The sequence below is a fragment of the Bombina bombina genome, chromosome 3 (assembly GCF_027579735.1).
Source record: "Bombina bombina isolate aBomBom1 chromosome 3, aBomBom1.pri, whole genome shotgun sequence".
NCBI classification, from domain to species: domain Eukaryota; kingdom Metazoa; phylum Chordata; class Amphibia; order Anura; family Bombinatoridae; genus Bombina; species Bombina bombina.
The window spans coordinates 1,262,484,136-1,262,498,943 of NC_069501.1; the positions used below are offsets into that span (position 1 = coordinate 1,262,484,136).

General features: G+C 37.4%; 1 protein-coding gene across 1 annotated transcript in view; it reads right to left on the reverse strand.

The window, feature by feature from the left end:
* Positions 1-8,520: 8,520 nt before the first annotated feature.
* LOC128652716 (vomeronasal type-2 receptor 26-like) overlaps positions 8,521-14,808 on the reverse strand; it is an 87,849-nt gene continuing 81,561 nt past the window's right edge. The window contains exons 4-6 of the mRNA XM_053705648.1: positions 12,562-13,436; positions 12,393-12,520; positions 8,521-8,800 (exon numbers count right to left, since the gene is read on the reverse strand). Coding sequence (XP_053561623.1) covers positions 8,521-8,800; positions 12,393-12,520; positions 12,562-13,436 — 1,283 coding nt within the window. The remainder of the gene's footprint in view (positions 8,801-12,392; positions 12,521-12,561; positions 13,437-14,808) is intronic.

The window sequence follows — 14,808 nt, forward strand, 5'->3', positions numbered from 1 at the left end:
TGTGCACCTGTTACTATTTGGTGCTTGAATATCACACAAGCTACAGTAGTTCCTGTTCAGATTTTCCCCTGTGAGGAATTCTACTTTACAATAGCTGCTCCACTTCATTTCTCCGTAAACTGCCTGGTGACTAGTAAGAGGACAAGCATTAACAGTAACAGACAGATTGGAGGATGACCGATCCATCATTTTAGACCCAGGAAGAGGCTTGCGATGGGCAGAGGAAGCTGGAGTGTCTGTCAAGTTTTAAAAGGTAAGTATTTTTTTCCCAACTAATGAAATGTAAATTTTGGTGAATTAAAGTGCCCATGTTTTTAATCAAATTTTAAAAACCATCGCAATTTAGCATCAAAATTTACATTACTTAACAGAAGATACCTCTATTTTACATTCACAGGTAGACAGAGGAGAGGAAAACTTCTACTTCATGCTGGGAAATTATACATTCCTCGACAGCTCAGAGAAAAAGATTCTTAGCATTACACGTGAATTGGTCTTATCAGACCACCCAGGGGATACCCCAGACCATTGAGTTAATTAACAGACACTATTGGTGCCCCTGGAATGGAACGATTTATCACCAATTATGTAACCTCATGTCGTATATGTATTGACATCTTTACCAATTCTTCAAAACCATGGTAAATCTATAGCTATTGATTTCATTGTTGAACTTCGTCAATCAAAACCAACACAACACCATTATGGTAGTTGTAGATCATTTAACAAAAATGGCTCATTTTCATACCATTAACTCTATTACCCTCTGCCAGCAAAACAGCAAAAGTCTTCTTGAGCAATATTGTTAAATTACATCTCTGATAGAGGGTGACAGTCTACTTCCAAATTTTGGGCAGAACTCTGTAAAAAACTTAAAATTCAATACAAGTTGACCAGCGCTTACCACCCTCAATCTAATGGACAGACTGAAAGTACTAAGCATGTGGTTAAACAATATTTGTGGTTTTTACTCAAACCATTTACAAGACAATTGGAACGATTTGTTACCTACGGCTTAATTTGCTTTCAATAACACTATTAACTCCACCACAAAACAGTCCCCTTTCTTTTCAATTATTTTTTTCCATCATCTAAACACTTTGATATTAAATATATATCCACCCATGTCCATCTGTTAATTCAACCAATTAAAACTTTGAAACAAGGGTTTATAATCATTCAAGATAACATCAAAAAGGCTCAAGCCAGACAAAAGTATTAATACAACCATCATAAATGTATACCTCCTACTTACAAGACAAGGCTTGGTTATCTACTAAAAATCTAAAACTACCTACACTTTCCAAGAAACCAGCAGTTTATTTATTCAATGTTTTCCTATTGTGAACGTTATCAACAACAATGCTGTGAAGCTACCACTTACCCCTAACATACCGTATACACCATAGATTCCATGTCTCATTGCTGAAAACCATTTAAGCCTTCTACAACAACATCTACATCTCCTCCTCTCTTTGTAAACAGAGACATGGAATATGAGGATGAGAAGATTTTGGATTCCACAATATACCCCAGGTAACCTTCAACTATTTATTTTGCTGTAAGGGATATGGAAATTAAGGTAATTCATGGGTATCTTCCCACTTCTGTGAAGGCACCCCATTTTGGTCCTCAAGATTCATAGACTTTTATCCTAGAAAACCATGACTGCGACAGTGGATGTTCTTTTTTGGGGGGTCCTGTAATATCTCATTAAGAAGAGTACTTTGAATATTCACCCTTCTACTTGGATTTCTACAAAAATTGTGCACCTGTAACTATTTGGTGCTTGAATATCACCACAAGCTGCAGTAGTTCCTGTTCAGATTTTCCCCTGTGAGGAATTCTACTTTACTTATCATCAGGAGGATTACTTTAGCCTTATTCCTGCTTTTTGTCATCTTGTCATCTATCAGCAAGTATTAATGCCCAGTTGTTTTTCTTACTGAACTGTTTGCTTACATCTGTATGCACATTTCATTCAGCAGCCTATCTTACCCTCTTCCTATCTCAACCTCCTAGAAGTTTACTAAAATTACAATAGCTGCTCCACTTCATTTCTCCGTAAACTGCCTGGTGACTAGTAAGAGGACAGGCATTAACAGTAACAGACCAGATCCTGTTATTCAGGGGTGAACCTTCCTTAAAGAACTGTTTATTGTATGCTGCATTATCAGTTTTGTCTCCAGCTTACAACTCAGCTCCTGCGCCTCTGTCACACCCTCATATAATATGCAGCATCTCCTCATAGGAGCTGTATATTCAGCTACTACCAATTAAAGTTATTGCAGGGGTGTGTGACAGGATTTCAGTTCCTGTTTGCTTACACTCTCAGGCATACACATATAAATCTGCAAAGTACTCACCAGTTATTTCACAGAGACTTAATACAAGTACTTTAATATTAAGTTACTGCAACCCTCTCTAACAGCTTTTGCAAATAGCCATTATGTAGCTTGTGGTCTTTTATGTAAACTGCTACTGGTTGTGACACCACCCTGAGTTCTGATTACAAACAAAAGAGTAACCAGAACCTTGATAAATATACTTGAAGCTGTAGTTAGAACAAACAAAAGAGCAACAAAATGATAATATATTTTCAGAAAAACTAACATCAGATACTGATGATGTTCTTGTTGATATGAATATGAAGTAGGCATCCCCTTAATCTATTGTGGACATAAACTGACCTTGTTGTACAAAAGGCAGACTAGTCCTGGTAGTTTCCATTCTGAAAAATGGAATCCTTACACACTTGTTTAGAGCCTTTAGATTTAAAACTGATCTGAAATTAACTTCCTTATTTGAAACAATAAAGAGAATTAAATATAATCCAATCCCCCTGTTTCAGTAGAGGAAATGTAACAACCAGTCCCATGTTTTCCAGATCTGAGACAGATTAAAGAAAAGCCTGAGCTTTTACACGGTTCCTTGGAACATTGGAAAGAAAAAAAACTTCCTCTAGGAGTCCTTGATCTGAATCCTATTTGGTAACCCTGAGAAAACAATATTCTGAACCCAGTGATCTGGGACAGACTGAAACCCACGCTTCTTGAAAAAGCTTTAATCTACCCCCTTCCAGAACTTCTGGAATGGGACCACACCTTTATGCAGACTTAGAAGCTAAGATAGATTTATTACCTTCTTTAGACTTGTTCCAAATGACAGTAGGTCTCCAGACTTCACTGTGATTACCTTTCTTCTGAGAACAGTCAGATCCTTGTTTTGACAAAAGGAATGAAAACGACTACGAGCTTTAAATTTTCCTTTAGACTTCTTGGGGCCCTAGTTATCAAGCCGTCAACCTCAAATACGCTGGAATTCCGCAGCGTATTTGTGGCGAGGCTGATTCGCCTTAGTTTATCAAAGGCTCGAGACCGGCAAAAGTAGAATTTTGTGACGTAAGCATCGATCCGCCGGACTCAGTCCGACACAGAACGATTCTTACGTCACTCCAGATGTTCCGCACACAAGTGCGGCACATTCTCACTACTTTTGCTAGCTATCAAAAAACTAGCAGGTACGCTCGGCACTTTACGGCCCAGCGTACCTGGTTTTCAATCCGCCACCCCTGGAGGCGGCGGATCCCATAGGAATCAATGGGAGTCTGACCATAGCGAAAGTACAAGTTCGCTGCTGACAGACATCCATTGATTTCTATGGGAGCTGTCTACACCTAACACCCTAACATGTACCCCCGAGTCTAAACACCACTAATCTGACCCCCCCTACACCGCCGCCGGAGCCCACCGCAAGCTACTACTATACATATTAACCCCTAAACCCGCCGCTCCCGGAGCCCACCGCAACTATAATAAATGTATTAACCCCTTAACCGGCCGCTCCCTGAACCCGCCCGCAACCTATATTAAATGTATTAACCCCTATCCTGCCCCCCCCTACACCGTCGCCACCTATAATAAATTTATTAACCCCTAATCTGCCCCCCTACACCGTCGCCACCTATAATAAATTTATTAACCCCTATCCTGCCCCCCACAACGCCGCCGCCACTGTCATAAAATTATTAACCCCAAAACCTAAGTCTAACACTAACCCTAACGCCCCCCCTAACTTAAATATTAATTAAATAAATCTAAATAAATTAACTCTTATTAAGTAAATGAATCCTATTTAAAACTAAATACTTACCTTTAAAATAAACCCTAATATAGCTACAATATAAATAATAATTATATTCTAGCTATCTTAGGATTTATTTTTTATTTTACAGGTGCCTTTCAATTTATTCTTAACCATGTACAATAGCTATTAAATAGTTATTAACTATTTAATAGCTTACCTAGCTAAAAGAAACTGAAATGTACCTGTAAAATAAATCCTAACCTAAGTTACAATTACACCTAACACTACACTATACTTTAATAAATTATTCCTATTTAAAAATAAATTCTTACCTGTAAAATAAACCCTAAGATAGCTACAATATAATTAATAATTATATTATAGCTATCTTAGGATTTATATTTATTTTACAGGTAACTTTGTATTTATTTTAGCTAGTTAGGATAGTTATTAAATAGTTATTAACTATTTAATACTACATAGCTAAAAGAAATACAAAATTACCTGTAAAATAAATCCTAATTTAAGTTACAATTAAACCTAATACTACACTATCATTAAATTAATTAAATAAATTAACTACAAATAACTACAATTAAATACAATTACATAAACTAACTAAAGTACAAAAAATAAAAAAAGCTAAGTTACAAAAAATAAAAAAATAAGTTACAAACATGTTACAAATATTACAACAATTTTAAGCTACTTACACCTAATCTAAGCCCCCTAATAAAATAACAAACCCCCCAAAATAAAAAAATGCCCTACCCTATTCTAAATTAAATAAATTTCAAAGCTCTTTTACCTTACAGCCCTTAAAAGGGCCATTTGTGGGGGCATGCCCCAAAGAAAACAGCTCTTTTGCCTGTAAAAGAAAAATACAACCCCCCCAACATTAAAACCCACCACCCACATACCCTAATCTAACCCAAACCCCCCTTACAAAAACCTAACACTAATCCCCTGAAGATCATCCTACCTTGAGTCGTCTTCACTCAGCCGAGCCACCGATGGAACTGAAGAGGACATCCGCGAGCGGAAGAAGTTAATCCTCCAAGCGGCGCTGAAGAAATCTTCCATCCGATGAAGTCATCATCCAGGCGGCGCTGAAGAAAAGTCTTCGATCCGGCCGATGTCATCTTCAAAGAGGCGCTGAAGAGGTCTTCTATCCGGGCGAAGTCATCTTCCAAGCCGGGTCTTGAATCTTCCTTCCGCCGATGCGGAACCACCTTCTTCACCGACGGACTATGACGAATGACTGCTCCTTTAAGGGACGTCATCCAAGATGGCGTCCCCCTCAATTCCGATTGGCTGATAGGATTCTATCAAGCCAATCGGAATTAAGGTAGGAAAATCTGATTGGCTGATGGAATCAGCCAATCAGATTCAAGTTCAATCGATTGGCTGATCCAATCAGCCAATCAGATTGAGCTCGCATTTCTATTGGCTGATCGGAACAGCCAATAGAATGCGAGCTCAATCTGATTGTCTGATTCCATCAGCCAATCAGATTTTTCCTACCTTAATTCCGATTGGCTGATAGAATCCTATCAGCCAATCGGAATTGAGGGGTACGCCATCTTGGATGACGTCCCTCTTAAAGGAGCCGTCATTCGTCGTAGTCCGTCGGTGAAGAAGGTGGTTCCGCGTCGCGGAAGGAAGATTCAAGACCCGGCTTGGAAGATGACTTCATCGGATGGAAGATTTCTTCAGCGCCGCTTGGAGGATTAACTTCTTCCGCTCCGGATGTCCTCTTCAGTTCCATCGGTGGCTCGGCTGAGTGAAGACGACTCAAGGTAGGATGATCTTCAGGGGGATTAGTGTTTAGGTTTTTGTAAGGGGGGTTTAGGTTAGATTAGGGGTATGTGGGTGGTGGGTTCTTAATGTTGGGGGGGGGTTGTATTTTTCTTTTACAGGCAAAAGAGCTGTTTTCTTTGGGGAATGCCCCCACAAATGGCCCTTTTAAGGGCTGGGTAAGGTAAAAGAGCTTTGAAATTTATTTTAATTTAGAATAGGGTAGGGCATTTTTTTATTTGGGGGGGGGTTGTTATTTTATTAGGGGGCTTAGATTAGGTGTAAGTAGCTTAAAATTGTTGTAATATTTGTAACATGTTTGTAACTTATTTTTTTATTTTTTGTAACTTAGCTTTTTTTATTTTTTGTACTTTAGTTAGTTTATGTAATTGTATTTAATTGTGTTATTTGTATTTAATTTATTTAATTAATTTAATGATAGTGTAGTATTAGGTTTAATTGTAACTTAAGTTAGGATTTATTTTACAGGTAATTTTTGTATTTCTTTTAGCTATGTAGTTATTAAATAGTTAATAACTATTTAATAACTATTCTAACTAGCTAAAATAATACAAAGTTACCTGTAAAATAAATATAAATCCTAAGATAGCTATAATATAATTATTAATTATATTGTAGCTATCTTAGGGTTTATTTTACAGGTAAGTATTTATTTTTAAAATAGGAATAATTTATTAAAGTATAGTGTAGTGTTAGGTGTAATTGTAACTTAGGTTAGGGATTTATTTCACAGGTACATTTCTCTTTATTTTAGCTAGGTAAGCTATTAAATAGTTAATAACTATTTAATAGTTATTGTACATGGTTAAAATAAATTGAAAGGTACCTGTAAAATAAAAATAAATCCTAAAATAGCTAGAATATAATTATTATTTATATTGTAGCTATATTAGGGTTTATTTTAAAGGTAAGTATTTAGTTTTAAATAGGATTCATTTACTTAATAAGAGTTAATTTATTTAGATTTATTTAATTAATATTTAAGTTAGGGGGGCGTTTGGGTTAGGGTTAGACTTAGGTTTAGGGGTTAATAATTTTATGACAGTGGCGGCGGCGTAGTGGGGGGCAGGATAGGGGTTAATAAATTTATTATAGGTGGCGACGGTGTAGGGGGGGCAGATTAGGGGTTATAAAATTTATTATAGGTGGCGACGGTGTAGGGGGGGGCAGGATAGGGGTTAATAGGTTTAATATAGGTTGCAGCGGGTTCATGGAGCGGCGGTTTAGGGGTTAATACATTTATAAGAGTTGCGGCGGGGTCTAGGAGCGGCGGTTTAGGGGTTAATACATTTATAAGAGTTGCGGCGGGGTCTAGGAGCGGCGGTTTAGGGGTTAGTAACTTTATTGAGTTGCGGGAGGCTCCGGGGGCGCCGGTATAGGGGGTAGAACAGTGTAGTTTAGTGTGAGTGCTTAGTGACAGGCTAGCAATAAAGCTGGGAAAAAGCCGAAGGGCAGCGAGATCGGAATGAGTGATAACTGTCACAGTCCGCTGCTCATCGCCCCGCGGCTTTTTGACAGCTTTATTTGATAACTTAGGCGTATTTTTTCAGGTCCGCGGCGGCGAAGGTAGGCGAGCTTAGGCGGACGTATTGGGCCGGCGAAGTCAGAAAAGTAGACGGCTTGATAACTACCCCCCCTTGTCTTGAGGAAGAAAAGTACATTTACCTCTATTAACATTAGAAATAATAGAATATAAATCAGCATTCCAGGACTTAAGCCACAAGACCCTCCTGGAAAGAATATACAGAGACATACTTTTAACATTGATTTTCATAATATCAAATATATCATCACCGATGAAAGCGTTTGTATGTTTCAGCAAATTCAGCAGATTAGAAGTTACTGGATTAGTAGAAAACTGCTGAACAAGACTATCTAACCAATAAGAGTCAGCTGCAGATACATCAGCAATAGAAACAGCAGGTCTAAGAATATAACCAGAGTGCAAAAAGGGCATTCTTAGAAAAGATTATAATTTTCTATCAAGAAGGACTTTAAAAGAGGTGCTGTCTTCCAGAGGAATAGTAGTACTTTTATCTAGAGTAAAGTAGACCTGTCTACCTTAGGAATTGATTCCAATAGCTGAAGATTAGCAGATGGTAAAGGGTATAACTTTTTAATCATTGCAGAAGGAATAAAAGACACACATGATTTCGAGCATTCATTGAAAATTAAATCAGAAACAGCATCAGGAACAGGAAAAATCTCAGGGAGATAAGACACAGATTTATAGGGGTATATGTATCAATGTGCGAGCGGACATGATACAAAGTAGCGTATCATGTCTGCTGCACATTGCTGCACATACGCTGTTGAGATTTATCAATGCTCCAGCAGTTCTTGTGAACTGCTGATGCAAGGCCAGCCCCTCCAGATTCACGGCCAATCAGCTGCTAGCAGGGGGTGTCAATCGTATTTGATCGGGTTGATTTCTGTCCGCTGCCTCAGAGCAGGCAGACACGTTATGGAGCAGCGGTCTTTAGACAAGGGGCCTGATGAATAAATAAATATGCCCCATAGACCGAATTTAAATGACTGCAGGGTTTTACATCAGTAGGCATAGGGCTCTAAAATTGAAAGGTATGTAAAACCCTTCTTTAAAAGAGAACAGCTTAATTAAATTTTATATAGAAAAGAGGTATTATCAGGCTCAACATCAGGTAAGGAATCCTCACTGTCAGAGGAAACCTCCCCATCTGACAATACAACAGTTTCCCCAGTATCAGGACACTCATTACTAGTAGAACGTAATACTAGAACTGACTTTTTACACTTGTTAGAACGTGGCAAGGCAGCTTGTGCTTGCTTAATTGCTGAAATAATAAACATCTTCATAGCTGGAGGAAATCCATCAGCATCAATCGGTAATGAACAGATTGTTAGGTGCAATACAACCCTGAGAAACATTAGAAAACATAGATTGATCATAATGTGATAACAAATCTAAACATGAGCCACATAAATGAGCTGAAGAAGACACTTCAGCTGATTTACAATAAACACACATAATGTTAGTAGGAAGGTGTACAGGGACAGATTTGTGCTGCTCCATAATAGCAAAAAACAAAAAGTAATGCACAAAAATAATTAAAGCAAGCTCTTGAGGAAAGGGAAATACAAATTTTGACCCTACGGGAGAAGATGGCAGCGAGAGAATGCCAAGCCAAAAAGCGTTCTGGCAAAAATTACATACTTATATAGATAAATTTCTAAAATAGAAAGTGCCCATAAATAAAGCCACATGAGTGTCTATACATATAGAGTAAAAATGTACTTACCCATAGACACTCGTCCACTAACAGAGTAGCAGCCAGCCAAACCAGTACTGAAACATTTTAGCAGAGGTAATGGAGATAGGTGTATATCGTCGATCTGTAAAGAGAGGCAGAAGATGAATCCTTCGACCGAATTTACAGAGGGCCTGTAAAGGGTTTACCATGAGGCAAAACAGTAGTATCAAAGACCATACTCCAATTATGTTGTTCTGACAAGCACTGTACTCTGAGGGAACTGGGCCTCACATAGACAAAAGACCCTTTCAATGAAGAACACTACACATCTTCATACTTCAACTAATGCACATACTCATACTTCCACCACCTCTAATAGAGGCAAAGTAAAGACTAAGGTATGTGTGATGTATAGAGCTCTTGGGGTTTGGGAATCTTTGCCTTCTCCTAGTAGTAGAGCAAGAGTAAAGTATCATAGACTCTCACCACATGTATTAAAGAAAACATTTTCTTCTAAGTAAATAACATAGGTATTTGATTTTAAGAGATTATATGTTTCAGGGTGTTGGACTAGAAATTACTCAGAAGTTTATATAAATGTGTAGATATTTGTGTGTGTATATATATATATATATATATATATATATATATATATATGTGTGTGTCTGTGTGTGTGTGTGTGTACTATGTTTATAACCATGTATATGTGGACAAATAAACAAAGTCAAACACCTTTCTATATGCCGTATCCCTTTGAAACCTTTTTTTTACATTTATTTTAATAATAAACATACTTATACTTAATATTTTTATTTATGAGTGTAATACTTTATCTTAGTACATTATACATGTGTTTTTTTATACTTTTTTCTAGCCCTAACAGTTTACTTCAGATCAGACTAGCTTTTTAGCGCTGTTATGTGTTGGATGGTCCAGCGATACTGATAGCAAAAGAAAAAAAAAATTATTTTTTTTTAACCTAATTGCAGTAGTTGGTTTATAAGATTTCTCCTTGGGTGTTTTGCAATATATTATATGTGTTGTGTCAGCAATTATTATTGAACACACAGGGAGCAGTGCGTAAGCATTAATGATACTATCCAGTACAGTTTATGACTACACTTGCTAAGGGAGCAGGGTAGTCAAGCAAAAAAGAGATGCTTATAAACACTGATATGATATCTTTATTATTTATTATTGAATCATAATTACTGTGCCATGAAAGACTAACAGTACTGTATGTTAAAAATTAACCTTTATTATTATCATTAAAAAGACAGCTATTGTGGATGATAGTACTGCCCTAAAGAGTTAAAAACACTCTCACTGTGTTAGGTGAATGTTTCAGCATGAGCTTATTATGCTAAAAAATTACAATTTATCTTAGTGCCTCTGAACAGCAATAGATTGCAAATGGAAAATCACTAAAAAGCTATTATCAATAGCAAAAGCCTATTGGGCATCTAGGTTGTTAGACTCTTTATATTCAAAAGAGTATGTGCTTATTTACTTTGTGCTTGAGCTCTGAATTTGTTGTGTGCCCTATTACACACTATATCTACTATGATATCAAGGTATACACAATAATAATAATAGTGTGCTCACGGTGGTAGCAAACTGAAGGTAGCAGATAAAAATAATTAACTGTTAAATATAATTTATTTTACCTCTGGTATATAGTAGGTGAGTTTTAAAACAGTATCAAGTTGGTAATTATATTGTATTGTTAACTCACCACTCCGTTAGGTAGCACTGATTGTGATGTTGTATTTCACAATCTTACTCCCAATACTTAAGGATGATACCAGGAATAAGGTAAATGGTACTGCAGGGTGTGCTAAAGGTTATCTTGAAAGATATAAAATAAAAAATCAGCTGTTATTTGCACTCAGTATATATTACCTTGAATATAGATATAATTACTGGTACCCCTCTGAGGAAGCGTTAGAGAAACGCCGCGTCAGAGGTCTCTTCTATTTTTAAACTGGCCTCACTTGTTGTTAAAACTAGATACATAAGCATGCTTTACTATAAAAAAAACTTAGCATAAGACTTAGTTGTTAACGCCCAGCAAGGGCGCAAATGAAGATTATACAAACCATATGTTGATTTAAGATTATTAGCAAGCACGCTTAAAACATTACTTTGCTACGTTGTTAACTATATCAATGTTAATTTATCTTCTGAGTAATATTAAGCACTCTGCATAAGCAAGATACTGCTTTTTCTCATGTTGTCCTATTTTCACAGTTTCAGTATTACGCCGATACTGACAGGATTTAACTCCAGTAAATATTAACACCTTAAAGAACCAGCGCTTTAACTATGGTTAAGATTTAATCTAGCCACACAGTAATTTATATATTTGCATAATAGTCACATTACTGGTAAATATTTAATAGCCCCACACTAAGGGGAATCATATGAATAAGTGACCAGTAATTATATCTATATTCAAGGTAATATATACTGAGCGCAAATAACAGCTGATTTTTTATTTTATATCTTTCAAGATAACCTTTAGCACACCCTGCAGTACCATTTACCTTATTCCTGGTATCATCCTTAAGTATTGGGAGTAAGATTGTGAAATACAACATCACAATCAGTGCTACCTAACGGAGTGGTTAGTTAACAATACAATATAATTTCCAACTTGATACTGTTTTAAAACTCACCTACTATATACCAGAGGTAAAATAAATTATATTTAACAGTTAATTATTTTTATCTGCTACCTTCAGTTTGCTACCACCGTGAGCACACTATTATTATTATTGTGTATACCTTGATATCATAGTAGATATAGTGTGTAATAGGGCACACAACAAATTCAGAGCTCAAGCACAAAGTAAATAAGCACATACTCTTTTGAATATAAAGAGTCTAACAACCTAGATGCCCAATAGGCTTTTGCTATTGATAATAGCTTTTTAGTGATTTTCCATTTGCAATCTATTGCTGTTCAGAGGCACTAAGATAAATTGTAATTTTTTAGCATAATAAGCTCATGCTGAAACATTCACCTAACACAGTGAGAGTGTTTTTAACTCTTTAGGGCAGTACTATCATCCACAATAGCTGTCTTTTTAATGATAATAATAAAGGTTAATTTTTAACATACAGTACTGTTAGTCTTTCATGGCACAGTAATTATGATTCAATAATAAATAATGAAGATATCATATCAGTGTATATAAGCATCTCTTTTTTGCTTGACTACCCTGCTCCTTTAGCAAGTGTAGTCATAAACTGTACTGGATACTGATAGCAAACCCTGCACTATCAATAGCTCTCCACTTGTTATCTAGGCCTTTGACAGCAAATGTGACATCTCCTGTATTTATTCTCATGTAAACTTTTATAGAAGCCAGTGACACCAGTAGCTAAATATATCAGCAAATTAATGTTTATTTAGCATATGTACCTTGGTGTTTAATTCAGGTTTAAATAATATAATGTAGCACTTAGGAATGAATATACAGCCCAGAAGCCCTGCACTAGAAGCCAGGATGGCAAATATTTCTACGGCTACCATGTATTTGCCTTTGGTGCTAAGGTGTGTTGGAATGAAAGAGATCCAAACACTGCAGAACACCAGCATGCTGAATGTGATCATCTGAGCCTCATTGAAACTGGCAGGTAACTTCCTAACCAGGAAAGCCACAAAGAAACTGACTGTAGAAAGAAATCCTATGTAGCCTATCACAAGGTAGAATGCAGTGACAGAACCCTCATTACATTGTAATATCATTTTCCTAATGTAAGACTGAGTGTCATAGTCTGGATATGGTGGGTAGAGAGCCAACCACAGCGTGCAGATCATAGTCTGACCTAGAGAGCAGAGAAGGACCAGATGGATGGACTCTCGGGTTCCCACCCACTTCTTTATCTTGCTGTCAGGTTTGGTGGCATTGAAGGCAATTACAACAGTGACTGATTTTGCCAGCACAGAAGAGACAGAAACAGTAAAAATTATCCCAAAGGCCACTTGTCTGAGTAGGCAGGACACCTGCACAGGACATCCAATGAACAGTAAGGAGCAGAGAAAAGACAACATGAGGGAGAGGAGGAGGGTGTAGCTGAGGTTTTGGTTGTTGGCTTTTACTACAGGAGTTGTGTGATGTTTAAAGAAAATTACAAGGACAGCAATAGTGACAATACAGCAGAAGACGGAGACTAAAGTGAGGACAATCCCTAATGTGTCTTCAAATGAAAGGAATTCCACTGTCTTTCTGATGCACAGAGTTCTCTCATCATTGGACCATTGATCTTCTGGACATTTTATACAGGTTTCAGCATCTGTAAGAATTAAGAAAACATGATTATTACCTTTAAAGGGGACCACCCGAGAAGGCGGGTAAGATACGGAGAGATATATATGAAGATTAAAGCAATTGTCTTAACACTACAAGACCGAGACAGTCACATATTGGAAAGGTATTATAAGACCTCCCGGTATTGAATTCACGTTTCCCTTATACCCGCAAAGTGGGAGATCTGATGGCCTAGATTGCCAGAACTGTTGTAAGGGATAAACTGACCGTTTTCTAAGTCATACCTTTCAAATCTCAGCACACGGACACATTGGGGCATATGTATCAAGCTCCGAATGGAAACAGCAGTTATGAAGCAGCGGTCACAAAGACCGCTGCTCCATAACCTGTCCGCCTGCTCTGAGGGTTGATTGACACCCCCTGCTGATTGGCCGCGAGTCTGCAGGGGGCGGCGTTGCACCAGCAGCTCTTGTGAGCTGCTGGTGCAATGCTGAATATGGAGAGCGTATTGCTCGCCGTATTCAGCGAGGTCTGGCGGACCTGATCCGCAGTGTCGGATCAGGTCCGCCAGACCTTGATACATATGCCCCATTGTATCTAATGGACTGCTTTGTTTCTTATTGTAACATTTGTTGCTACTTGTTTTTATGATTACCCACTAACTTATAGCAGTAGCTATTATAATATTACTCATTTTATGGTGCGAATATTTTGGAGCTAATATCACTATCTATTTAGCAGCAGTGTATAGTGATTTTAGATAATCTTTTTAGTGTGATTTTAGATTACCAATATTGAGTGACCGGTCACTGATATTTTATATAGTAACCAGTATATGGCATTTTTCTTTAACTATTGAACACTTTTACTATTTAACACTTGTTAATTTAATTTAATTTTATTAAACATATTCGGCTAGATTACGAGTTTTTGTCGGTAATGGTGTGCGTGGCTAATGCACAGTTTTTCCTTACCGCTCACCTACAGTAACGCTGGTATTACGGGTTTTTTTTTTAAACCTGGCATTATCCGCAAAAAAGTGAGCATAGAGCAGGATTTTGCTCCACATTTCTCCTTAATACCAGCGTTGCTTACGGTAGCGGTAAACTGGCAAAACGTGCTAGTGCACGATTTCCCCATAGGAATCAATGGGGCAGAGCCGGCTGAAAAAAAAACTTACACCTGCAAAAAAGCAGCGTTCAGCTCCTAACACAGCCCCATTGATTCCTATGAGAAAATACAATTTATGTCTACACCTAACACCCTAACATGAACCCCCAGTCTAAACACCCCTAATCTTACACTTATTAAACCCTAATCTGCTGCCCCCGCTATCGCTGACACCTACATTATATTATTAACCCCTAATCTGCCGCTCTGGACACCGCCGCCACCTA